Source organism: Drosophila miranda, chromosome 2, assembly GCF_003369915.1.
Source record: "Drosophila miranda strain MSH22 chromosome 2, D.miranda_PacBio2.1, whole genome shotgun sequence".
Taxonomy (NCBI): Eukaryota; Metazoa; Arthropoda; class Insecta; order Diptera; family Drosophilidae; genus Drosophila; species Drosophila miranda.
The window spans coordinates 10,963,742-10,988,481 of NC_046675.1; the positions used below are offsets into that span (position 1 = coordinate 10,963,742).

The 24,740-nt window shown below is 47.3% G+C and overlaps 2 protein-coding genes across 3 annotated transcripts in view; one reads left to right on the plus strand and one right to left on the minus strand.

Annotated features, from left to right (window-relative positions):
* LOC108157514 overlaps positions 1-24,740 on the minus strand; it is a 39,766-nt gene that overhangs the window by 10,913 nt on the left and 4,113 nt on the right. Inside the window, exons 2-7 of the mRNA XM_017289614.2 lie at positions 11,800-11,909; positions 8,311-8,409; positions 7,902-8,037; positions 7,657-7,793; positions 6,598-6,823; positions 6,139-6,352 (exon numbers count right to left, since the gene is read on the minus strand). Coding sequence (XP_017145103.1) covers positions 6,139-6,352; positions 6,598-6,823; positions 7,657-7,793; positions 7,902-8,037; positions 8,311-8,409; positions 11,800-11,909 — 922 coding nt within the window. The remainder of the gene's footprint in view (positions 1-6,138; positions 6,353-6,597; positions 6,824-7,656; positions 7,794-7,901; positions 8,038-8,310; positions 8,410-11,799; positions 11,910-24,740) is intronic.
* LOC108153838 (keratin, type II cytoskeletal 1) lies at positions 582-1,936 on the plus strand. 2 transcript variants are annotated; one of them, XM_033389634.1, is made up of 2 exons: positions 582-922; positions 987-1,936. In XM_033389634.1, the coding sequence occupies exons 1-2, from the start codon at positions 908-910 to the stop codon at positions 1,884-1,886; spliced, it is 915 nt and encodes a 304-aa protein (XP_033245525.1). In that variant the 5' UTR covers positions 582-907; the 3' UTR covers positions 1,887-1,936. The 2 variants fall into 2 exon arrangements, with proteins under 2 accessions (XP_033245525.1, XP_017139425.2); XM_017283936.2 differs by having other exon boundaries at positions 990-1,936.

The following is a 24,740-nucleotide window of genomic DNA, read 5'->3' on the forward strand; positions in this document are numbered from 1 at the left end:
AATGCTTCAATCATATGCAAACAACAAGCCGAACAACAAAAAAACGAAACCCTAAACTATAAATGCCGCAAGCGACGCCAGCTAATTTGCATAAATAGGTCTTTTTGTGGCCACATGTGTGCGAGTATTGTATCTGTTGCTTTTACGAAATAGATTCGAATAGCCATAGATTTTGTACAGTGGACAGCCAGTCGAGTCGCGTTCGATGGGACCATGATTTGTGATCCGCTGCAGCCAGTTTCCACTGCTTTCGAGCTGCCAATTGACAGAGCGAAATATCGGTTGGCATTAATTAATTTTGAGTTTTGCAAATCATTCCCAGAATTATATCTGGTTGGGCGGATGGATGGATGGGCTCCGATGGCTGTGCTGTTGACATTGTAATTGATTTATTTTTTATTGTTTGTAGTCCGGTTTTTGTGCTGTCTCCTCTTGGCTGTAATGTTAGTAATTCATTAATTACGTATCCACAAAACTGCCAGCTATGCAAATTATTTGGCATTGCTCCATTTGAACGGTGATAAGCTTGGCCTATCGATGTCCAGCCGCAGCCGCAGCACCAGCTCCAGTTCCACTTTGCATTTGCATTTCATTCAGAGAAATTGGCAATACGCTTTGAATTTATGCAAAACTAATTCGCTGGCGGATACAGTTGGTCCGTTTTACGTTTTGCGTCACTTGCAACGGCTCGCGGTTAGCGGATGAGGCGGATAATCGAACCAAGACAACGGCAATAGCTACAGCCGCATCGCATCTCTTCTTAACCACGCTTTGGGACGGGCTATAAAAACGCCCATCGGATGGAGGGGCCACAACATTACCCGTTCACAACTCGAGGCGTGCCCACTAACGCGTTGACAGCTTTAGCAGCCTCCAGGGAAAAAGAGTTCAGCAAAGACCGCAGAAGATGCGTGGATTAATCGTAAGTGAAATTGAGTTGGGTCGCTGCAAACATTTGGATTATACATTGGATTGGATTTCCTTAGCAGGTTCTGACCTTCTTGACAGCAGCAGCAGCAGCAGTGCGCGCCGATGTAGGTGGCTACAACTACGGAGCCGGCCTGAGTGGCTCGTCTGGCGGCTCTAATGGAGGTTCTAACTCTGGTGGATCTCTGTCTGGCGGCTCAATCTCTGGCGGTTCATACTCTGGTGGTTCCAGCGGCTCCCTTTCTGGGGGCTCTATTTCCGGCGCTACGCTGTCTGGCGGATCGCTTGGCTCTTCCGTGGGCTACTCCAATGACTATGCACCCGTCAACACCGATTTCAATAAGGAGTTCTTCACCTACAGCGCCCCAGAGGCCGACTTCGAGGACAACAAAAGCGTTAGTGACCTGGCCGCTTCGCTGAAAAAGAACTTGCGCGTGGTCTTCATCCGTGCCCCCGAAAACAAGGGCCTGGAGAACGCCGCCCTGGCTCTGGCCAAGCAGGCTGCCGAGCAGCAGACCGCCATCTACGTGCTGACCAAGCAGGGTGACCTCTCCAGCCTGGCCAACCAGCTGCAGAACCTGAACCATGTGAGTGCCAGCAAGCCCGAGGTGCACTTTGTCAAGTACCGCACGCCGGAGGACGCTCTGAATGCCCAGCGTACCATCCAGCAGGAGTATGAGCGCCTGGGTGGCTCCTCTGCCTCTCACAATGGAGGAGTTGCTCCAGTCCTGGACTTCACCTCCAAGCGCCAGCAACAGTTCCAACAGCAACAGCAACAGCAGCAGCAACAGCAAGTGCAGCTGGTGGATGAGCGTCGTGCCTCCAACATCAATGTGGCGTCGACTGGCAGTGTGTCGAACATTGGCGTTGAGCTGGAGGCCCCCTCCACTTCCTACATCCCACCCACGGCCCAGGCCGCGCCTGTGGCCACTTACTTGCCTGTGAACAAGGTCAAATAGTTGCTCGAAGTCTAGCCTTATTAACAAATTAGCCAAATTGTGGAGTACCCTCCTTCAACCTCCTTCGTTATAAAATAGAAATTTAATTTTAATGTGCGCGCTTGCTGTTCTTGTTCTTGTTCTCGTTGAGATTAATGGGGCACGCCATTTCGACGTCTTGTAGTCGCTATCGACGAGGCACTTACCTAGACATTCTGGTCCGTCTCCATCCCCTCCCATAGCTTGCAATTAAAACTAAAAGCGCATTGGCATTGGACGTTGGCGTTTAAAAGTTGCCGTAAATTTAAGTGACCGACCGGTCCCTTATCCGAGTGGCCCAGTGTCGGAGTCGGAGTCCGAGTCCTGGCCTTGTCCAGTTCTTTGTCCCCTGGAACCCTAGAACCGGCTCCGGCATTACTGCCGCGGTTTATGGCACGTCAACGTTGGCCACCGTTGACCCGCCTTAAAGGATTACCGCCACACACGCGATCAGGGCCAGCAAAGCAGCTAATTACCGCCGCAGCCACAGCTACACGGCCAGCCAATTTCTGGCGCTTCAAATACACCAGTCGCGACATTTAATGGGCACCCTTTTGAGGGTCAAGTCAGTGGCAATTTGGTCTTGGCGAAGGGCAAGGAAAGGAGAGGAGAATGAAGGAAAGCCACACTGAAAATTAAATGAAAATTGCCAGCTGCATTTTAGGAGCGCTCAGCTCTGCCTTTGTTTGTGCTTGGGAATTTCTTCGGGCAGAGGAAGGCTGAGAATTGTTGGCAAAAGTGCAGAAGTCCTTCGCCGAAACAGTTGCTGTTTAAGTACTTCCTCAGACATCTCTCAAAATAATTTAGAAATTTACTTTTAATAGGAATTTCATTATGAACCAAGTGCAATCTACGAGTGGAACTACTCCACTACTCCCCTAGTCCATGGGGACTGCTTAGCCTCCCTTTAAACTGACATTGAGGGAGCAGGAGAAACATTCCACAGCAGCGATTAAGGAGGTGTTTCCTGTGGCCGAGTTAGGTTGCCGTTTGCTGGCTTTTTGGATTGCTTTTCGGATCCCGTGTGTGTTGGCCACCTGTTCGGGGAACTTACGGCACAAAGGAAGCAAGCAAAGGGCAGCCAAACGGCCGGAATAAAAGGCAGTAGGCAGCCAAGTTGCAGCTAGACACCGACACTTCCACAGAAGCAGAAGCAGATACAGACCTTCAGACCTGCACAGCGCTTAGGTTGAGTTGTGCTCCGGCTGGCCTGTACAGCTGAGCCTGCCACAAAGGCCTTACGTGTTGCACAAACATAAATTGTGCAACAACGTGTAAACTACTTTTTGACTGCATGAAACGCGCCATTCCCATCCCCATGTCCTTGCCCAGGCCAGACCTGCCTTGGTATCCTACGAGTATTCCTGTTTCTGCTGCTGCTGCTGCTCGTTGTTCCCTCGGCAAGTGTTCATTCAAAGCTACGTGTTATACCTTTTATAGCCATGGAAGGAACGTCTGCTGCTGTTGCTTTTGTTGCCTCATGGCTGTAGCTCTTCTTTTGTTTTTTGTGCTTTTCATGTTGCATTCTTAAAGTCATTTCAAGCTGCTCTAGAGAAAGGAGGAGAGCAGCCAGCCATAACGAATTGTTGTACGAGTATTCAGCTTCATAATACGGCAATGAGAGTATGAAAGCATTTTGATGTTCTGGCTTTTAAGTGGCACTCGACGAAGCCGGTTTGTCGGCCCCCCAGTCACTAATCACGTTAAGCGGTTAATTACTTTGGATTGCTTATATCGCACATTCCCATACACTCCCACCCAACCAATCACACACACACACCCCACATGGCGTTGCCCATTGCAGGCCATAAATCTTGCAAGGCCGCTAGGCGGCAGAGCAGTTCAGTGCCTGACCCAAGGCATGGCTCTTGTCTGGCGGTGGGTATGACATTAGCATTGCATTTGCATAAAATAACATGAATATTTTCGCCATGCTCCACAGTACGCCCACAACACCAGTCAGGCGCACAGCGCGAGGCGACACCCACACACGTTCGAGGGGCGCATAAGGCATAAACTTAATAAAGAGCGCAGTTTATTCCTGGACGGCCGAGCAGCCCAAGCCGTGCACCCACACTCTACCCCATGAATAAGCACACACATGCAATGGAATTTATGCACATTGGCATTGGCATGCACATAAACGCTGCCTGTTACTGCCTGCCACAGCCGCCTCCCCTTTTGTTTCCGTTGTTCGTCCTTGTAATTGTTGCTGTTGCCGTATTTGTTGTTCCTTTCATAGGGTATAATCATTTTGAGCAGGTGTTCGCAATGCAGGAAGCATTTTCGACCCAAACAGCATATGATCTTGTTCCACCTGGAAGGAATAACTATGTCCGTCAGTCAGTATAGGAGCTGAAGCCACCAAGATCGGAACACTCTATATATAACATATCATAAAGCTTCAACTTCAACTTGAAATATTGGCTGTATCAGGGTATCTGAACCTTCGACGCCAAAATTATACTTTTGTTGTTTGTTTTTGTAGGATGTTGTTATTGCATGTGCACTTTATGTGTATCCATTTTTTCCGAGTTTACACCAGACTGCTGCATAAATATGCAACGCTTATCACATGCTTTTATGGCACAAAGGTTTCCCAGTTTCCAGTTAAGGGCGAGTGTGAAATCACGCCCACATAAACCTATAACCGAAGCCGTCTACAGGTGTCTGTCTGGCTGGGTTTCCCAGCCAGCAAAAAGTTAACGATTCAATCTAATTTATTGCACAAGCCTCTAATCCTTCCTTCCAGTGTAGTACACATCTTCTGCGTTATTCTGGCTTATGTATATTCCCTCTGTGCTTTGCATATAATTTATTTCATATTGCCATTTGGTTTTAGCGAAATTAGTTCTCCAGACCCCGTCGTATACCCCACTCTGAGTTGCGGGGAAATTATTTATAAAATAGTTTCGCGTTCGGCTCGTGCATTTGGAGCTGGCTCTGGCACTCTGCCTCCCTTTCTGCTTACGGCAAATGCAATTAGCGTCCGCTGATTACCAGGCAAGGAAATGGCACGAGTGTAAATTATGGTTTTTAGTTTATGGCAAATTAACCAAGTGGGTTTATTTCATGCTCCCACACACACACACATGCGGAGTTCAAACTTTTTACGGCCATAAATTGGGAATTCTATGGCGGAGGCGGAATACGAAACTTTTTAGCTTATGCAAATGCAAAGCCAAGGCAGGCAATAAGCTTTCGGCAGTCCTTAAATGGCAAATTCATTAACCAATTACCAGGGGCCTTGACATTTAGAGTGTGCATCATCACTCAGGGAATAGTGGACCGACCAGTGGCCTGAATTGTCCCAAAGAGCGAAAGTTGGTTGCAATGTTAGTATTTTTAGGAACCTCACACACCATCTACCATCCCTCCCCCGAAAGTGTGCTACGTGCCACGTGGCGTATGTGTAATATCAGGCACGACCAGGCAACTTCAAAGAAGCAGCCACTTCGTGGAAACTCGCAGCGACTTGTGGCTTTCATTAAACTGAGACCACACCCACATCCACTCCATACGACACCTTCACCTTCTCGCCCTCCCCCCCTTCGCATACACACTTGCAACGAAAAGTTGTTATATTGGAAAAGTTTCTGTGCTTGATTTTTAATATCACAGGTGAACGTAAATAATTTATTGCGTTCATTTACGTTTCACATCCAATCGCCACCCACGTGAAGATTTCGAATACCCAGCGCCATGGCAGCCTGGGAAGGGGCAACAGCGGAAACAGGGGAGCCGTGCCACAGAATTTATTTATGCGTTATACAACAAAAAGGCAAAAAAAGACGAAGAAGTCAGGCAACGGCAAGCTACCACAAGCTCCAACAAGCCCCAAACAATGTGCCAACAGCCGTTGGCCTTAGCAGCGCCATAGCGAAATCCTTTCAGACCATAGATAAGAAAACTTTAATAAACACGCCACACACGCAACCTGGGAAATTGATAAGAATATGAAAAGTTTGCGCTGGGCACTGAGCAGCTTGCCTAGCAACCCCCTGCCGCCAGAATCCTAGCAGAGGGAAACTTTTCACATTCCTTCCTAGTCATAGTCCCAGTCCTTCCAGGAGCTGTGGAACGGCGGCTGAGCTTGGCTTGTGGCTCGCGAAAGTTGCAGCTTTTTAATTTGTATAGCTCATAAATATGGTTCAGAGAGCGGTCTCCGGTCTCCGTAATGGCGTTAAGGGTCAGGTTTCGTGATTAATGGGCCTGGGTCCCCATCAACACTCACCTGTGCTTCTTCAGCTCCATCTGCTGTTGCTTCTTCAGCTCGAGCTTCTTCTTGTTGATGTCATAGTTGCGCTGATGTATCTCATGGAACTCGCCCACGTCATGGTAGTTAGCCAGCGAGCCAAACGGATTGTTGTATATATTGCTTCCGCCGCCAGCGCCGCCGCCATGATGGTGGCCCTCGTGATGGTGTGCGGCAAAATGCGGAAATTCATCTGCAAAGAAAAATAGTAAAGAGCAAAGAGCAGGACATCAGCGATCAAACAATCTAATTAACGTAAATGCTGCAGCAGTTTTTGGTTTCTGATGACTCCTCTGTCCATGTTCCATTCTCCACAATTTGGAACTCAAATAACGACACACAGAAATGTCGCATCAGCGGCGCAGCAAAAAAGTGATTACCATTGTCGGACCCACTCCCACGCTCAAGGACCCCTCACCCTATCCTAGTCGTACTCACCCGCACGGGCGCCGGCCGGCCAACGAAGGCTCTTGTCATAGCGGTCCATGAATTGGCCCACTGGGATGTGGTACTGCTGGTGGTACTGGTTGTAGTACTGCTGCTGATAGTACTGCTGCTGCAGCTGCTGCTGACTCAGCTGCGTCTGCTGCTGCTGCTGCGTGCGGCGCTGGTGCTTGCCGTTGAACGAGAACACATGATGAGTGCGCACGTACTTCTCCTCCACCTGCCGAAAGACAAACACAAAAAACACACAAAAACGGGGGTTGAAATTCAGTGTTGGTGGGTGGGGTTTGCGGGCGTGATAAGGGTACTCGGTTCATTGTAATTGCTACAATACGCTTTGCACAAAAGTCACTTCAATGTCAAACCTCTGCCCTCTCCACGACCCCATTCTCTGGCGAACAGCTTAAATTAAATATGGATCATGGCACAGCGGGTCAGTTCCACATCTGCTCTCCACTCCAGGACACCCATACGCCCATACACTGGTGCATTTTTTCGGGCGGTAGGGGTGGTGCGGGTAAGTGGGGTTCAGTGTGGCCCAGGGGCGCGTTTATGAATAAATTTCATTTTAGAGTTTTCCCATATTCCATCCGCCACTGGCAGACATAATAAATTTATTTAAATTTCATTTCCTTTTCTCGCTCGCTAGCTGTATATTTTTTTATTTTTTTTCGTGGGAGGACAGCAACATCTGGCTCTGGCTTTTCGTAATTAAAATGAAAGCTGCCCTGACCGCTCGTGTAGGCCATAATTATAAAATGGCTTAAACTGATGTTAATCTCCATGCACTGCTCCCATGGATACGGGCTCTGCAACACTGCCACTGAAACAGACACTGGCTCTGCCACTTCCCCTGACAGTCATTTTGAGTGCATTATCCCACTGATTAACCAGAAGGCTATTCGAGGCCCCGACACATGTGATACTTGCTAATAATCCATTGCAAATTGACTTTTTTTAAAGGGCAAACAAGCGAGTAACATTCACGCAATCCAATTGTGGTGGATCCCTATCCCTCCATGCCATACGGTTTCAAATATCACGCATACGCACCTTTTTACCATTGATTAGCCACGTGATGTGCGGGGCAGGCCGTCCGCGAGTGGTGTTGCACAGTGCGAAAAGTTTCTCGCCCACCGCAAAGGGCGTGCGTTTGCGGAACTTAATTGTGGGTGGACCCGTCTGGGGCACTGCATGACAGATAGATGGATAAATAGATAGATAGATGGAGATGGATGGGAAAGGAGACAATAATTAGAGTGGGCCTCTTGTAAATGGTGGCGATAATTGTTACGCACAGAACACGCTCATCAGCTCGTCGGCGCTGGCCTTGGTGAAGATGGGTGTATCCGTGGAGACTTCGCAGTAGAACTGCCCGGAGAGATCGAACTGCACATCCCTGAGGGTCACCTGCTGCTCGTTGGAGTTGTCCCACTGTAAGTGAGAAAGGAAACAGAGGAAAGGAGCGGATTAAAGTGGCAGACCAGACACAAAAAGTTCATTAGCAAATCAATTGATTCTTCCACAAGGTGGGTCTCGTAGATGTATGGTAAACGTCTACCAATTAGCTGCGATTTACTAGACCATTATTCAATGCTTAATTCGATGACAATTATCGAAGTCCCAGTGGCAGCGTTAATGATGATTGAGTAAATAAGTGAGCACGGCCCAGAGAGCACTTTGGATGCCGCCAAACCATGTACTTACGTCAATTTCAGCCCCTTCGATGGTGGAGTTACGGAATGGCGGGTTCCGTCCATTTATAAACTCGAAGAACTTTCCCTTGTCAACCTTCAGCCATGTCACCTGCAAAGCACAAAACATTTTGCGTAATATTAAAATATATCCGAAAAACTGTTGCGAATGATGGCTCCCAGCAATACCAGGAAATCCCAAACTCGACCCAGATTCAAGTCAATCCATGGCTGTTTCTGACAGTGATTGAATGTGTCATATTTGATGGCATGGCAGCAGCCGCTGTCCTCTGTCCAGGACCCCGACTCCCCGCTTCGGGGCTCAGTTAATATTGCCAAAGTAAATTATTAAACTGTTTAAATTGCACAACTCGAATGCCAGGGAGCTTTCCCCTTCATCTCCGACTCTGTCTCCCCTGGCGATGCAATTTAACTTTGCAACAAGTTGCAACAAACAGAACGATGCTGGGCGAATTGTTTGCGCGTTAAACTGTAAAACTGTAAATAATAAAATGTTTTTATTGGAATGGCAATGGCAATGTCAGAATGGCGGAATGAAGGGGGACTTTGCGCATGTCACCCCTGCAATTAAAAACAAAATCTACTCGTACTCGTACAAATGCCACTAGCAGCGCAAGGGACGGCACGGCACACACAAAAAGTTTCATCATTGCAGAGATGGAAGCGGAAGGGGCTTAAGCAATGTCAACGGCAAATATGAATAATGAAAATGGAAATTAATTTTCATGCGCAAGTTTTCCACATTCAACTTACAACTAACTGAGGGCCAGAATGGGAGACATTCCGGACTACCGTCGGATGGTGGTGGCCGGGGATGGTGGCTGGATGTGCGGCTCTTGTTGCCGGTTTTTAATTACAGCAGAGCATTTATTTATTATGCATATTTTTTAACGCCAGCCCTACCATTTATGTATTTGTTATAATCATATTTGTGCACTGTATTTGTGCTGGTGGATTAAAGTAGAAAAGTAATTTATTTTGCTCTTTAGATAAGGTCTTATCCGGCTGCACTCTGTGGACTGTGTCCACTCGCTCAGTTATTCCACGTGTGTCTCCCGGGCGTCTGCTGATTGCCCGATTGACACGCTCCCAGTAAATTGCATTGATTGCACGCAACTTAATAATATTAATGTGCTCATTGAATGTGTCCGCGGCAGGCGAGGCGTATGCGTAATGTCTACCGCAAGCCTGGCCATTACTCAGCCGACCCGTGGCCCCTGATCCGTATGTGTTTGGGTGTCTGTGTGCTTAGCGTTTTGCGGGTCGTTTGTTCTGCGGCTCAATCGATAAAGCACACACCCCTGACATATAATGAGAGGGCAAACACAAACTCAAACACAAACATTGCGACCAATGTGGAACGTGGAGGGAATGACCAGCCATTACCGCACTCTAGGACCGCCAGACACGCATCAAATTTTATCAACCACTTGTGGTCGTTCCAAACATTTTCCCTCGATTTGACATGCAGCACCGTATCGTCATAATATTGCCAATGGATCTCTCAGAGTAATGAAAAACAAAGGCCTCGCCTCCCACTCCAAATATTTACCATCCCAGGAGTCGCGGCAGTCGGGAGTCGGCAGCCAGGAGCCTGGCATGTGTTTGCTTTTGGCGAGTCTGCTGCTCGGGGCCACATTCAGTGCTCGACTTTATTTCCTTTGCTTTTACTTTTCTTCTTGTTGATGTTTGTGCTTATTAGCCCGCATATACGAGCCAAGTCGAGTCGAGCCGAGCCGGGCCGCGCTTTGTTCCCAGGTCTCTTGTCACAAAAATGCTGAAAAGTGTCGTGCCTGGCAGGCGGCAAATCAAAATCTCATTAATGTGCACTGGCCCCGATTCCGGCGTCGATTCCCCCTGGCTTATGGCGTAATTAGTTTATTTAATTTGTGTGCATAAATATTTTTTATATGTACGAATACGAATATTACCCAAAAATGTATGCTCTACATGTGTAAAGCGGCCCGTACGGACGACAGTATTCGCATTTGCGTTTTAATTGCCTTTTTAGTGCCACTTCCACACAATTTGCCACGCTTCGTGCCACAATTCGAATGAGATCGGGCGTCGCTCACGGTGGAAGAGCCCTTGCTCACGAGTATATAGTTAATTATACTAATTAGCCATCGCACTGGCCACAACTCGACCAACTGGCCGAATAAATGAATGTCTACATCTGCATGGGGAGGCGTCGCTGCTATTTGACTGTTTGGTTATTTGGTTAGCCAGCTAATTGTACATGTTTCCCGTCCGTGGTCCCCGGTCCTGATCCGTGTCCACTCGCCGGAACACATTTCACATTTGTGCGGCTCAGCAGCGCATTAAACTTGTTCGCTGACACTTTGGCGGCAAATCGGCAACGAAGCGTTGCACGAATGAATTTCCATGCAAATGAGACGTCGCACACAAAGCCAGCTTAAAGTTGCCCCGGATCACGATTCGGAAATGGAACAAGGAACAACAGAGGGACATCCAACTCTCACTCATTTCTATAATCAACTTTGGCGCACTAAATCCATCTTAGTTTCATGGAAAAAATCAATATTCGCGTAATGTAATCCACTGCTGGCTGCCCAAGCCATTCCTCCTTGATGTGCCATAAAAATTTGTACGCTTTTTTTATGGTACTTAGAGTGAACAAAACGTCAACGTCAACGTTAACCTGGACGCAGAGGAGACTTCTCTCTGGCTCTGGCCTTGAGCTGTGCGAATTGTAGTTCCAAAGTGCGCCCCGCCACAAAGTTCCGAGCTAAATTGAAAGTATGCGGAGGCAATGGAGGCTAGGGGCCATGGGCCACTGGGCCATTATGCGGTCAAGTTGTTCTGGACTCGGTGACTGGGGCAGTATGTTTGCCATAAATTCTACGGCTCCTCGAAGCGGGACACGGATCAGGCGGAGGGCAGGGCTTGGTCATGATTTCGCCTACGCAAGTGCGTGTCTGCTGATGTTTCGTGATGGAATTAAGTAAACTGAAGTGAAATTAATTGCCGCGTCTGGGAAACCCACACCGAACACTGAACACCGAACCTAGCAGAAACCTAGAACCAGGAGCCGATATTGAGACGGAAGTTGTAAACGGTTTACGACTGGATCCCTTCGATGGTGCGGAATGGCACTTTGAGTGCAAGTTTGTTTGCTGCACTGGCACAGGGTCCGGTCCGCGATGCGGGATGCCTTTGACTACCACAAAGTTGCGGCACGAAACTTGCTTAAAATTCCTCCATGTTTCAGGGTTCTGTTCGGTTTTGTTTGTCACAATGCAGTACCGGAAACTTTTGCCCACAAAATAGCACAAGGCAAGGCGAACAAAGTTTCTTTGTGAGCGGGGGAGAGAAAAATAGCGGCCGTAGACGGGGCAGTTTTTATTTTTCAATTTAAAGTTTTTAATGCGCTTTCCATAATTTATATCCCCCATGCATGGACTAATCCAGGTCACGCCACGCTAATGGACTGAGGCCATTCTAATCCATCGCCACTTACCTTGAAGAGTATTTCCGGTTGGACATTGTGCCGGCACTTGAAAGTGGCGCTCGAGCCGCGCTCCACATACCGGGGCACCACCAGCTGCACCTCCACGTCCGATTGTCCATCTGTGGGCAGGTTAAACAAGCAGAAAGTCTCGATTATATGTAGGTGCGGAAAAAAAGCAATTACAATGAAAATCATCGACATCGATGCTCGCCCAATTGTGGCTTAATTGAAAAACCATTAAAAGGGCTTGGCCAAATAAAAAGGAAATCGAAAAATACCGAACACCGAGAATATGCAGGCAATTTAAAGTGTGGCAGCCCCGCAGTGCCGTACATGTACCCCACATTTTTCGACTATTCTTCTGTAAAAATACAAGAGGAGACACAGGACCCCCTGGAGACCCTGCCTGGTGCGGCTTCCCACTCTGAACGATCCGTTCTGCTCTTCTCCTGCTCTGAGCTGCCAGCTTACTGGACATCGTCCTCCCAGGATTGTGACCCCGCCCTGGCTCAATAAATCTTAATTTGTTTGCCAAAGTGCACATGAGAAATTTTTGCGCCTGCATGCCGGGGGCCAGGGGTGGCGGCGCGTCTGCCCGGCGCAGCCCGGGTGTCAAATATTTGTGCCCCTCTTTGCACTCGGTCTCTTTCCTTCGCCTTCTGATGGTGTCATCGTGCCATGTGGGGCAAGGTGGCATTTAAACGACATTTTTTCCGGCTGGTATCCCGCTCTACTGACCCCAGTGGCCGGCACGTACAAGCCAAGGTGACGGTACTAAATTGAGCTTTAAAATTGAAAAATTTATATTTGTTCGCACTCCACACTCATGGCCAGCCACTCGCCGGACACCCGCTGCGTATACGTAATGTCAGCACTGGATATTTTCCAGGCACTTGTTGACATTTAGTGTGTGTTTCAAAACCAAATAAACTGTACGTTAAATGAAGTAACTTCCCTGTAAAATGATGAGCATAGCTTTAATCGGTGAGATCTTCTGTACTTTTTTCCTATTTTCCTGGGACATAATTCCCCAATAGACTCTTTGGAACGACTTTTCAAAATTGCTCGGTGGAAATCGATAAATTAATTTTGCATGTGGCAGCAGCTACCAGGGCGCTTCCGCCATTCGCAATCATAATTAAGACACAAAGTGGCAAAGGACAAGCAAACACATTGCCACAGTCGGGATCGAAAAGGGCCTGCGCCTACCCCGCGGCGCCAATTTCGATTCCATTTTCATTTTCATTTATTCACACCACGCGTCTATCGTCAGTCACGCAAAATGTCAACGACTGAGTAAGTAAAAAACGTGTCTGACAGCGCGAAAAATATGGAAATAATCGGATAACGTGAGGCCAAAAGAACAAAACCCAATGAAATGAAGCGTGTCAAGTGCGAATGCGAGTGCGAGTGTGCGAGTGCGGTGTGAGTGTTGGCTGTAGGTTGCAGGGTGTATGGACTGCCCTGGAACAGCTGGCAACTTGTTGCCATACATGGTATAAATATGGCCAAAATGCCTTCACCGCTTTGGTATCGTAGCCCCCAGCATGACGTACGTGTTCGTGCCGCACGCTAACAAGCCAAAATTTACGAAAATTCAATCATTGCCCAGGCCGGCCAGACCCAGACCTAGAACCAAGACTCTTCGGTAGATAAAACCGCAACCGTCAGCCGCAGGCAAGAGGCACGGGCATCTGGCCACAGGCAAAAGCAGCAGACGAGCAGACGAAGGAGCAAACTGACACCAGAGGCTGCACGGCCAAAGACCTACAACCTCACTGGCCTCTGACTTCCAGAAGCACCCATCCCTCCTGGCTTTATAATCATGTCGAATTTTTTGACATTAATGTCGCAATACTTTACGTCATTTTTTACCCAGCTGGCAGATGGGAGATGGCACATCGCAGATGGTAGACTACGGCAGGCGGTTGGCGGCTAGCCAATATATATCCAAGAAAAGACAATGAAAAACAGGGCAAAATAACGAATTCGAACTGCACGACGAACCGCTGACAAGGAGCTCAGCCACCGCAATTATGCTCCGCTGACTGCCTGCCAGACGGGAGCACAAAAAAAAATTCATTACAGGCCCTGGCAAAGAGAGAGGAGGCGACTTCTTTGGGTTGTGCAACAAGCCACGAGCCGCGTTGGCAGGAGGCTTTACCTCTCCTCCGTTGCCATCCCACTGCGTTTACTGCCTGACTGACTGAATGGATGGTCGGATGGGTGGATGGATGGATGGATGGATGGATAGATGGAAAAAACGAGGTTGCTTTGACAGCAGCTACGTTTTGTTGTACGTGTTGTACTTTTTTACAAGCGGAAATTGATGATTTTCCACGCGCTGAGCGACAATAAAGCGTGCATCATGTCAGAAAAACGCAAATAATCAATCAATCAACATTAATCAACGCTCTGCCCCCGAGACAAGCCGCACTGGGCAACTGTTGCAGCAACTTCGTTCTGGGCCGCTTCCTTCTGACTTTAACAACTAGATTAGGCCTCCAAGTCAATTGAAATTTATTGCCAGATGGAACAACAAATCCAATTCGGAGAGTTATCAATTTTAAGTGTTTCGGAAAGATTTATCAATAGGAACTTTATGCGCTTCCATATTCTCATTCACTCCCAGATGGCAATAAACTTTCGGACAGGTGTTCAAAAATATACACCCCCTACGAACCGTTTACCGAAATCATTCATACTATTTACGAGTACGGTATTCTCTCCATTTCAACTTTTGCCTCTGGGCAACCACATTGCTGACCGCTACTCAGAAGCAATTTGAGCCGCTCTCCATCTCCATCCCAGTTAAATGAATGGTCCTGAATGAGTGGCAAATGCCTTGATTAATGGGCGCACTATTAAAGTCAATTATTGTTTGCCAGAGGATAATTTAAGAACTATTGAGCTAGCCAGGTGATTGATTGCTCCCGAACCACATGGAAAGGCCGCAATAATTACAGTGTGGCCACCACTGACACTGCCGGAGCCACAATACGAGTTTGCCTCTGCTACACCGCTAATTGCAGCAAACACACAAACAGCACCAGGACACACAAACAATAAAGATCAATTTTCGGGCATTTTGTATGAATTGATTTCCGAATCAATATCTGCACTTTGGCAGCTTTTCCATTGATGATTCAAGCTCGATGAACGATGCTCAACCCCGAGGGCCCCAATTCACAGAAACCACGAGTACAAAATGAATACGAATAGTACGATATTTTGGAGTGAATGATTGTCGGTGGATGCTCGGCGCCTGTTGCAATGACAAGGCAAAACGCAATTATATCAACTCGAAGCGTTGTGGTCAGTCTCCTGTCTGTCCGTCCGTTCGACTAAGAGCTTGTTCGTCCAGCTGTCAGTCAGGCTGTTAGAAGCCCCACGGCGCTTTGAACATTCTGTTGCTCTAACCATTATGGTTGATTGGCAGACGGATAGCCAAAGCCGTAGCCGTAGCCCAGAACAGAACAATACAAAATACGAGTGCGACTTAGAAGAGCACATTCCATGGAGTTCATTAGACAGTGGCAACTGCCAAACCGGCCTTCCTTCCCCTATCTGCCCGTCTGCCTGTCTATTCCCCAACAAATACTTTTCAAAACTGATTTCCTGTCCTCATTACTGCTGTTTGTGTGCTGCTCGCTCCAGTAACTTGGCCGAGCTGTGCCGCCGAGCGTGACAGTCAATAATTTTCAACATCCAGTGTCTTGTCCTGCCAGGGCACGGACACCATCCATTTTCTAATTGATTTGTGGCCATGTGGCTTTCCAATGTAAATGTATGCTTGATTGGGAGCCCAAGGCCTGATCCGGGCAGTCATGGCTGACAGACCAATTCGGGCGGCAAAAGTCCGCAAGGTTTTAAGGCTGACCGCACGAAAGCCAACATTTTTCTAATCCCACAAATATGCACAGAGATATACACATGTATATACTCGTAGGAGTACGAGTATATCTAAGGCTGGCACGCACACTATCAGCAAACATAAGCCAAACAATAAAACGGCAAACACCCGACATTTACCCACACTTGGCCAACAAAAAGGATAAGGCCATAAGTCGTTATGCTGCCGAGGCGTTCGCTCAGAAAATGTAAGCACTGGCTTTGGTCGTTGGTCGGCGGGGGCCCGCAGCGGCGGCTGTCCTTGCTGGGGCACGAAAACAAAAGCCCCAACAAGGTCCGCCAGCATGTTGGAGGAGGCATAAAGTAATTTTATAGAACAAATCACAGGCATTAGCGGATATAAATCCAGTTTATCCCTGCCAGTGTATGCGCGCGTGAAATTCAAATATCTGAAACGGAGAAACGGACCCCAAAAGGATGAGGGGGGACTACGGGATGAGGACTAGGACTACACGCAACATTGAAGGGACGCAAGAAAAATGGCCGATTGTGGCCTGGACGTGGCCCTGCAGCAGAGTATCCTTGTTTAGGGCTTGTAATTTCAGATTGGAAATGGAAAAATATTCATACATATACTCCACCTCGAACGAGTGCATGAAAAACTTTATTCCCTGCAGATCCCCGAGGAATAGAACAGAGTTTTAAATTGTAAAACTACCTGGGAATACAAATTACTTTGACTTTGGAAAAAGGTAACTTAAACTGGAGTAAAAACTGTTAAAGTTTTGTTGGCTTCCAGCGTAGAACTCCAAATTGAATTGCCGCACAAAGGCAATCTTTTATTTGATTCTGTAATTTTCACTCGCACATTTTAGTCACATTTCTGAAATTAAATCAAAGCCGAATGCTGCATGAATGAAATCAAAATCAAAAGAAAATGAAAATAGCCAACGCGAATGTCTTCCACAGCCATACACACACACACAGACACCATCCTGTGCCCCCACACACAGAGGCATTCAAGCACCATGACCGACAAAAAGTAGCCAATGTAATGGCCAAAACAAAATATGAAAGAAAATTGCGGACCGGCCAGGGCCAGTGCCAGAGCCAGAGCCACAGCCAGCAGCCAGCAGCAGTACAAGTGCCAGCAGCAGCAGAGCCAAAAGCAGAACCAGCGCGCCACAGGAAGCCAACTTCCTGGTTGAAAATTTTATCTGGGCGGTCCTGGCAGCGACTACCAAAATGGGAAGAAAAGAAAGAAGGCAAAACGAACAGAATCCGTTTATATGTACGAGTACGAGTGCGAGTGCGACTATAAGAAAATGGCTTCAAGGACACCTCATGGTAGGGCTGTTGCTGGCGGCTGCACAACTACAGCCACAGCCACAACTACAGCTACAGCTACAGCTACAGGGCCATCTAATGCCTAGGCTCTGGCCCTGCCCCACCCCCAGCTCCAGTCCCAGTCGCGCCCACAGGGCTGCCCTGCCCGGCACGTAAAGTACATGCCCGGTAACACGCCCCGCGCCCATTTACAAGGCCATGGAGCAAGCACATGTAGGCCATGAATCTCATAACGAGTGTTAGACATGCGCCACGACCCAATGTCTTTGTGTTTGTGTTTTGCGCGTGTGTGTGTGTGTTAGTACGTATCTGTGTCTGTGTGTGTGGCATGGCTGGCCAACAGTTGCCGCTTCAGTGAGCGCGACCTGGACCTTACTGCCTCGTAAAGATGCAGACCATTAAAGAAATGAAAAGCAAACGCTGACGACGCCGGCCCCACCGACGACGAACCACACATAAAAATACTTAAATTACTTTTAAGGGGAATTATTTATTATTAATGGGCTCCTGCTTCCCACCAAACAACGTGTGGACAGGGCGGGGCGGAGCAGGGTTTCGGTTTCATTTTCAATAATTGTGTGCCATGGCTAATGCGGCGGATGCGTAAAAAACATTTTCAATTTGAGTTTGAACATTTGAGCAGCCGGCCCGAAAAATGCAATTTTCATTGAGGAATACTCCGGTTCACAAAAGGCGCCCCATTTCCGGCGGCTACATTTATTCATGTGCCGCAAAAACACATTCCGCAATCGGGTTGGGTTGGCAAACACATTTAAATCATTCACGACAGCTGGCCGAACCCAAAAACTGGATTTGACATTTTTCCTCTCGCCGCACATTTCTGTGGATGGCTCGATTTGTTTATTACCAAATCCGATTCAATTTCGACTCTGCCAACGGGCCGCCACACACCAGTCTAGTCGCAAGCAATTAAATACGGGGCGGGGTTAGGAAGAATTATTTATTTTTTTTTTAGTTCGCGGCTACGATGTGGGAAAAGTGACACGCGCAGCTGTTTTACGGCTTTTCAAAATTGAAAACTTTTGCCCCAGGACACAGGGCAAATGACAGGATTGTCGGGCAACCGCAGTTGGACACGGGCAAAAGGAAGGGGCCGTAATGGGGATGTGGGCTGTGTCTGGTAGCACACGCCCACCTTGAAAAATAATGGGGGTCCTTGCCAATCGTTCTGTGCAAACCATCCTTTCCTGACCGCCATAACGTTTGAGCCAGAGCCAAAGCCACATCCACAGCCAGAGTCACAATTATGTTGTGTATACGCAACGCCAATCAGTTAAGGAATATCCTCCTGGCCAGCTTTTTGAAGTTGGCCTAATCTCTAATCTACACAGGCATTAGGCCGCTGACACAAACATGGGATGAGGGCGGAGCGGAGCGGCGCAGAGCAGGGGATGACGCGACTGGGCCTGCAGCAATATTCGAGCCTGCTGATGATATTGACATTTATGCTTGACCCACAGCTGAGCGTTTTTTTTCTGTTTCCTCGTTCGTGTTTCGTTTTGCTTAGTATGCACTTGCAGAGGGTGTTCCGATGTTGATCAGATGTTGGCAATGCAAAGAAGAAACCTTGTAAATATATTTTCAATTAGCATCAAAGGTAAGTCCATACATTCAGTATGTCTCTCTTCAGCATAAAGGAAGAATCAACTAGTTCTTACTCTATGCTACACCGAAATTTCATATAGTTTTCATAAGATTCATAACCTACAGAAAGTAAGATATTTTAGTTTCATGTTTTTTGAACACAAGCCGGATGATTTTATATCATATACAAAATTCTATCGATCTGCAAGGGTATCAAAAGCTACGGCTCCCAATAGCTAGCATTTCCTTCTGGTTTTTTGTTGGCTTCATCATTTTGATCAAAATGTGGGGCACAATTTTCGTTGACACTTGGCCGCACCTGCTTCTGCCGCCTGTCGCCTGCCGCTTGCCTCCTGCCTCCTGACTGCCTGCCACATGCCTCCTGCCTGACTGCCGCCCACCTGACAACCTGTTTGGTTAATGTCTGCGGCAAAGTGGGGGCGATGCACAGACACAAACACATTGAACGTCCAGAATGGTCTGGACATTTGCCGTGTGCTTCCAACCCCTGACAGAAAATGCGCATTGGTCGCTGAGTTGAGCCCCGTATGGCGCCTTGGCCAAGGCAGTGGCAAAAGCAAAAGTAAAACCATATTTGCTTAGTGCTAATAAGGAGACGAGCAGCAGACTCACAAAGCCCTGGGCGACAGCATACCCTCGTCAACCTTGGCCAGAACTTGTTGAAACAATGCGCGTAGGACAAAAGTCCTTGCACAATCAATGCCAAACGGCCTTTGTTTGCATTCCAATTCCGAACCCGATCCCAATCTGAATCCGAATTCCAATTGCCGCTGCTCCCGCTGGCCCGAGGCGCCATTAAAAAATCAACGCACAGCCGGCTATGGACGGCGACGGCTATGTAAAGTGCCTTCATTATGCGATTGCTTCCCGTCACCGATTTCAGGCCGGGGCCCTCGACCAGGGCCAAGGGCTCGAATATTTTTATTTTTATCCAGCCCGGAACCCCACATACTCCCCCCCACACTGTAGCCACAAAAGGCGTAACAATCAGCTCAGGGCATCATAAAAAAGGCTATATATATATCCGAATGGTATGGCACAGTATGGTATGCCATGGGTATGGTGTGGCGAGTGGCTGGGCCTTTATTTGGACTGCATGATTTCTGGCGATTGTAATCAATAATTTACGCATTTTCATTTTGCCCAGCCCCAAGGAGGCATTAGCATTGGGGCCGCAATTACAAAGACAGAAGTGCCAGCCATTCAAGTGTGTCCTTATGTGAATCCCGTACCCCTCCACCCACTGGGTCTATCTCACTTTCTTTCTCTGTCTCTGTCTGTCTGTCTGTGTGAGTGTCTGGGTCTGTGTTCGTGGAAAGTTTTCCCTTTTCTGGCTGCTTTTGTCTTCGTTTTCTTTTGGCTAAGCTATTCCCAAAACGCCTTTTCCCAACTCGTCGCTGCATACACTTGACTGTGCTCCAAGCTGGTCTGAAAGTTAAGTTTGAAAGTGGAAAAATGTCTTTGGCTGGCAACCAACCTCATTTGCAGTCAGTCCTTCCAGATTGCTGCTGTTAATTTGCACACATTTCTGTGTTATTTATTTATATTTAATTTTTACCGCTGACTCTGTGTATTTCCTTCTCCCCACAACCCACTGATTCCATTATTATGAGGCAGAAGCCATTGTTGCTGCCCCATTATTCAGCTGGTAATTCCTTGAGGATTGTGTTTACTCAAGTGCGCATGTGGCTGCCAATTGACGCGTATTTGGCTTTGTGCTCTGTGCTTTGCCGCCTGCTTGCCTGCTCTCTTATATAATATACAATTATTGAGCGCGCCGTGATTGCCGTCTCCCGAGCAGCCATGAAGAGAAGAGCGATAGAGCCACGGAGCTGTGGAGCTGTGGAGCTATGAGGCTATGAGCAGCCATATAGCTTCTGGAATAATAAGCAGCTTAGTCTCAGCCCGAACTTGGCTTAACTTGGATTTTGTTCAGTGCTTGGCATTGAATTTTAAATGGCCGGCAAATAGCTGAGCAAAGAATATAAATGCCAATGTATACGGCAATGGTTCGCAGTATGCTTAAATGTCGCAAATGGGGTAATTAATAAGGCGCTGGGGCGAAGCGAAGATTACGCATTCGCACGTGAGCCCCGACCAGAAGTCAAGTAGGCACGAAAGCGCATATTCATAAGCCTTTCCATTACCATTATTAATTCAATTTAACGCATGAAATATTTTATTCATACGCAGACCAAGATCGTGTTAAGGAAGGCAATGGTACTTTCTGGTATTACTCCAACATCAGCCTCCATGGGTGTTCATTAGCAGCTCTCGAACCCTCATGCTGAGTCACCTGGCGCATATTAACTGCAGGGCTAGGATATTGTCGAGAAAGCCGCACAATCATTACAGCCTGCACAGTCCTCCGCCAACTGGATAAATTATTGCCCTTTCTCACAAGCATACACACTCAGAAGCATGGCCAGGAGCAGCAGCACAAGCATCAGGACTCGGAGAGTCAGTCCAATTAATTAAGCAGCTGCTTTGTGCTTTCTGGACGGGGTAAGCAAAGCATACTACACAAAGTGCCCTGGGATAAGTAGACACATGTATCCGATTTGCATGGGAACTTCAGAACTTCAGCCCGGAGATATGTGGCATGGACTAAATTGCTTAACTGCTCAAGTTCTAAGCACGGATAAATGGTAAATCTGTGTTTATACAGCAGCACTTAAACAAGATTATTTGGTTTATTCTGTATAATTTATGGATTTGTTCCATCCACCATCCATAACTATTCAACGATTTAATCACAAATTCGTTATAATTTCTAGATTTATATTCAACTTTTCACACTTCGTCCCATGACAAACTGCAAGTTGTTTTAGCCGCTTGTCACACAATTCATGTGACTCACTCAATTTGCAGTAATCACACTTTATTTGTCTCATTTCTGGTGTTCATAAAAAGGCAGAAGTTCGGGCCCAAAATCGGGGCCCAGGCTCCAGCTTATTGTTTGTCATGTGTTTAGGGGCGCGTGTCTAGATTTCGACTAGTGTTTTATTGCCTACTTTGGGGCGCCCCACTCGTATGGGGCTTTGCTCCACTCTTCAGAGCTTCCCTTTTCCACTTCTATACTCTGCTTTTATGTGTCCCGTTAACAATACTTTCAAGTGAGCACACACACACACACACATATGCAATGAAAGAAAATTACACACATACATATACCCGCACGCACTTGGAGAGAGGGAAGACACGAGTGCAAAAACAAAACATTTGCCTTTCATTTGCGCCCCCTTTGCATAATAAAAATGTGTAGTTTACTTCGTTTTTCCTTTTTGTACCCTTGCAGAGGAGGGTATTATGATTTTGATGTGTCATGTAGGCACTTTCGGCATACCCTATATTTCCATTCATGCATTACAAAATTAATAATCGCATGTTTTTAGGTATGATCACTACAGCATAAAGCTGCCAGAGAAATTATCGGTCGAACACTTTATCCAAAAATAATTCTCAGTATCTTTCAATTGTTTTCTTGCATCTACCTGAGAGACTAAGCAGTTAATGATACCTTTTGTATGTCGCTTACCGCGAACGTCGACTCTATATATCAGCTAATTTTCCATTCTCATGTGTGCAGCGGGTATCTCATTGTCGACTCTTGGCTCTCTCTGGTTTTTTTTTTGTCTTTGTTTGTTGGTTCACCCATTCACATTTCCCACTCCCGGCCGCGTGAAGCTCAGTCGGCCAACTTTTGCTAGCCCTTTTTCCAGGCATTTGCTGTCGTTATTGTTTGTTTGTTCTTTCGTCCTGCTTCCTGTCTGCCTGGCTGCCTGACTGCCCGACTCCTTTCTCCTGCCTCCTGGCTGTATCACTGTGTGCGGCTGTGTGTGGGGCGCGAGTGGGTGCGGCTTGTACATATATGTGTGACATTTCCGACTCTGTTTAATTTTCCATTCTGCTCGGTTCACTCTTTCGCAGAGACGTTCTTTTTTGGGGCATTTAATGCGAGTTCTTTTTTACTTGGGCGGCCTTACAATAATAAACTTTTTAGTGCCTAGACATGTTTTTATTTTGCTTGATAGGGATGTTGTGGGTGGAAGAGATTGGGGAGGCGATAGAGGACACACGGACACAGGCAGGCACAGGCTTTTTTAATTAATTTTCCCCACTGTCGGCGAATCGTTTGGATGTGCACCATGCGGCTTTATATCGCGGGCTTGTGTACGTATCGCGGCAATAAAATAAAATACTCAGTCGCTGACTTTAAATTGTCCCAGGCTTTGGCAGTGATTAAATTGTTATGACTCTGCCTCTGAGTAGGGAGAATGATGTTTTCGGTGATTCATGGAGCTCGGAATCAGGGTCTGTTCTGTTCTGTTCTGTTCTGTTCCGCTCACCGCAAAGCCAACAAATGCTCGGGCCATAACCCGATTCCTAATGACTTGCACAGACATTTACAGATTGAACTTTTCCCATAACTGCCCGACTGTACCCGTACTTCTATGATTTGAATAGAACTGGGACCGGGGCCAGGACCGGTAGCGGTATCGGGTTTCGGTTCAATTTATGCGTTTTGCTGTCATTTGTTTTCTTGACCACCTCGCTTATGGCTTAAGCTGTTTCGGATTCTGCCCAGAAATTTATGCGCCATCACTTTGGCCTTTAATTCCGGGTGTTTCTGCATTTGTGTGCTGCTTCCGCCCCAAATCCCTTAAAACCTCAAAAAAGCTGAAACTTTCACCCTCCCGCCAGGCAGCCCCCCCGCCATCCAGGCAGGAGGATCATTCATTCATTTTGTAGGAATTGCCTGGAGCGTTTGACTTGACTTTGGCTTCGGATTTAAACTGCTCTCGACCTTTGTCAAAAGTTTTGAGGCCGAAAACTTTGTGGCAAAAATCAAACTGTGGATAATGATGAATGCGGTGGCCAGCACTTTGTGGCCTAGTGCTTGCCTGGGTCCTTGATCCTTGGCTCATAATACGTGGACCTGCTATTCTGGTCCTGAATAATTAACGCATCGCTGGGCAGCATTCAAGCCGGACTCGTGCCGCATCCCATCGATGTGCCAGTGCCGGCTGTCATTGTAGGAAGTCAATTTACATTTCGATTTTGCTGGTGGACTTGTCAGACTTTCCCTTTTTTTTGTCAACACTCGTTGACCCTCGCGTGTCGCTGGGCAATTTATGGATTTTTGCGAAATTTATTTCGGGTCGGTTCGGGTAGGGTTCACTGATTCGCCGGGCTCGGGTTCGCTGAGATTTATGCTGCAGTGGTTTCCTGCTGCGTGCCGCCTTATTAAGGCTCATTAAGGCAGACTCTGGCGAACAAGTTCCGGAAAAAAAAAGTTATCAAGTCCGAGGACGGAGCTGCAGGGGAGGCAATAAAATATAAATACCATCAGTATTTCTCATGATAAAAACCGGGGCGCGATTTACTGTCAACGGCAACAACAAGGATGATTCTTCATAAACTCATAAATTTAGTGAAAAATGGCAAATCGATTCCGTTCCTTTGCGGTCATTGTTATTACAAAACTGTCAGACCAGACCCAGCCAGATCCCAAGTGGAGACCGGGTCCGGATCCCTGGGACAAGTGTGGGGCAAATGCATCCTCTCCCACGTTTGGGGCCAGCTCCGCAAATCCCTCTTGATAAAGTGCTTTCTTTCGGGCAGACCTCCGGCATCCAGCATCCAGTGACTGGCAAGTTGAAGCGCTTTTCCTCAAGTGTCGCATTATGGCCATTCTCGGAGGCAACGCCTCGATGGCTCCGCAGTTTCCAGCTCAGTTCGTTTTAGTGGCGGATTTGGCATTGGGAGGCGACCAGATTTATGCAGCTGCTTTCATGCGTAATTATTTGCTGACATCTTAATAGTTTTTCCAAGTCCCTTTAGCCGCTTTGACTTTTATTTGGGGAACTTTACAGCCGAGAATAGCTGACAATCGGATTGGCTCTGCTTGAAATTGGGGGCACAGAGCAGTGTTTTGCAAAGTAAGCTTCATAAATATTTCAGATCCTACACTTAGGCATAATTGTTTCAAGGAAGCGTCATTTTTTTTTATTTGCCTGTTTGTGATCCGCTGTCTCGTGCCGTCTAGCAGCTGGCAGCTGGCATCTGGCATCTGTCACCCACACACACATCTGTAGCAGAGGCAAAACGTATAGGAGGTCTTT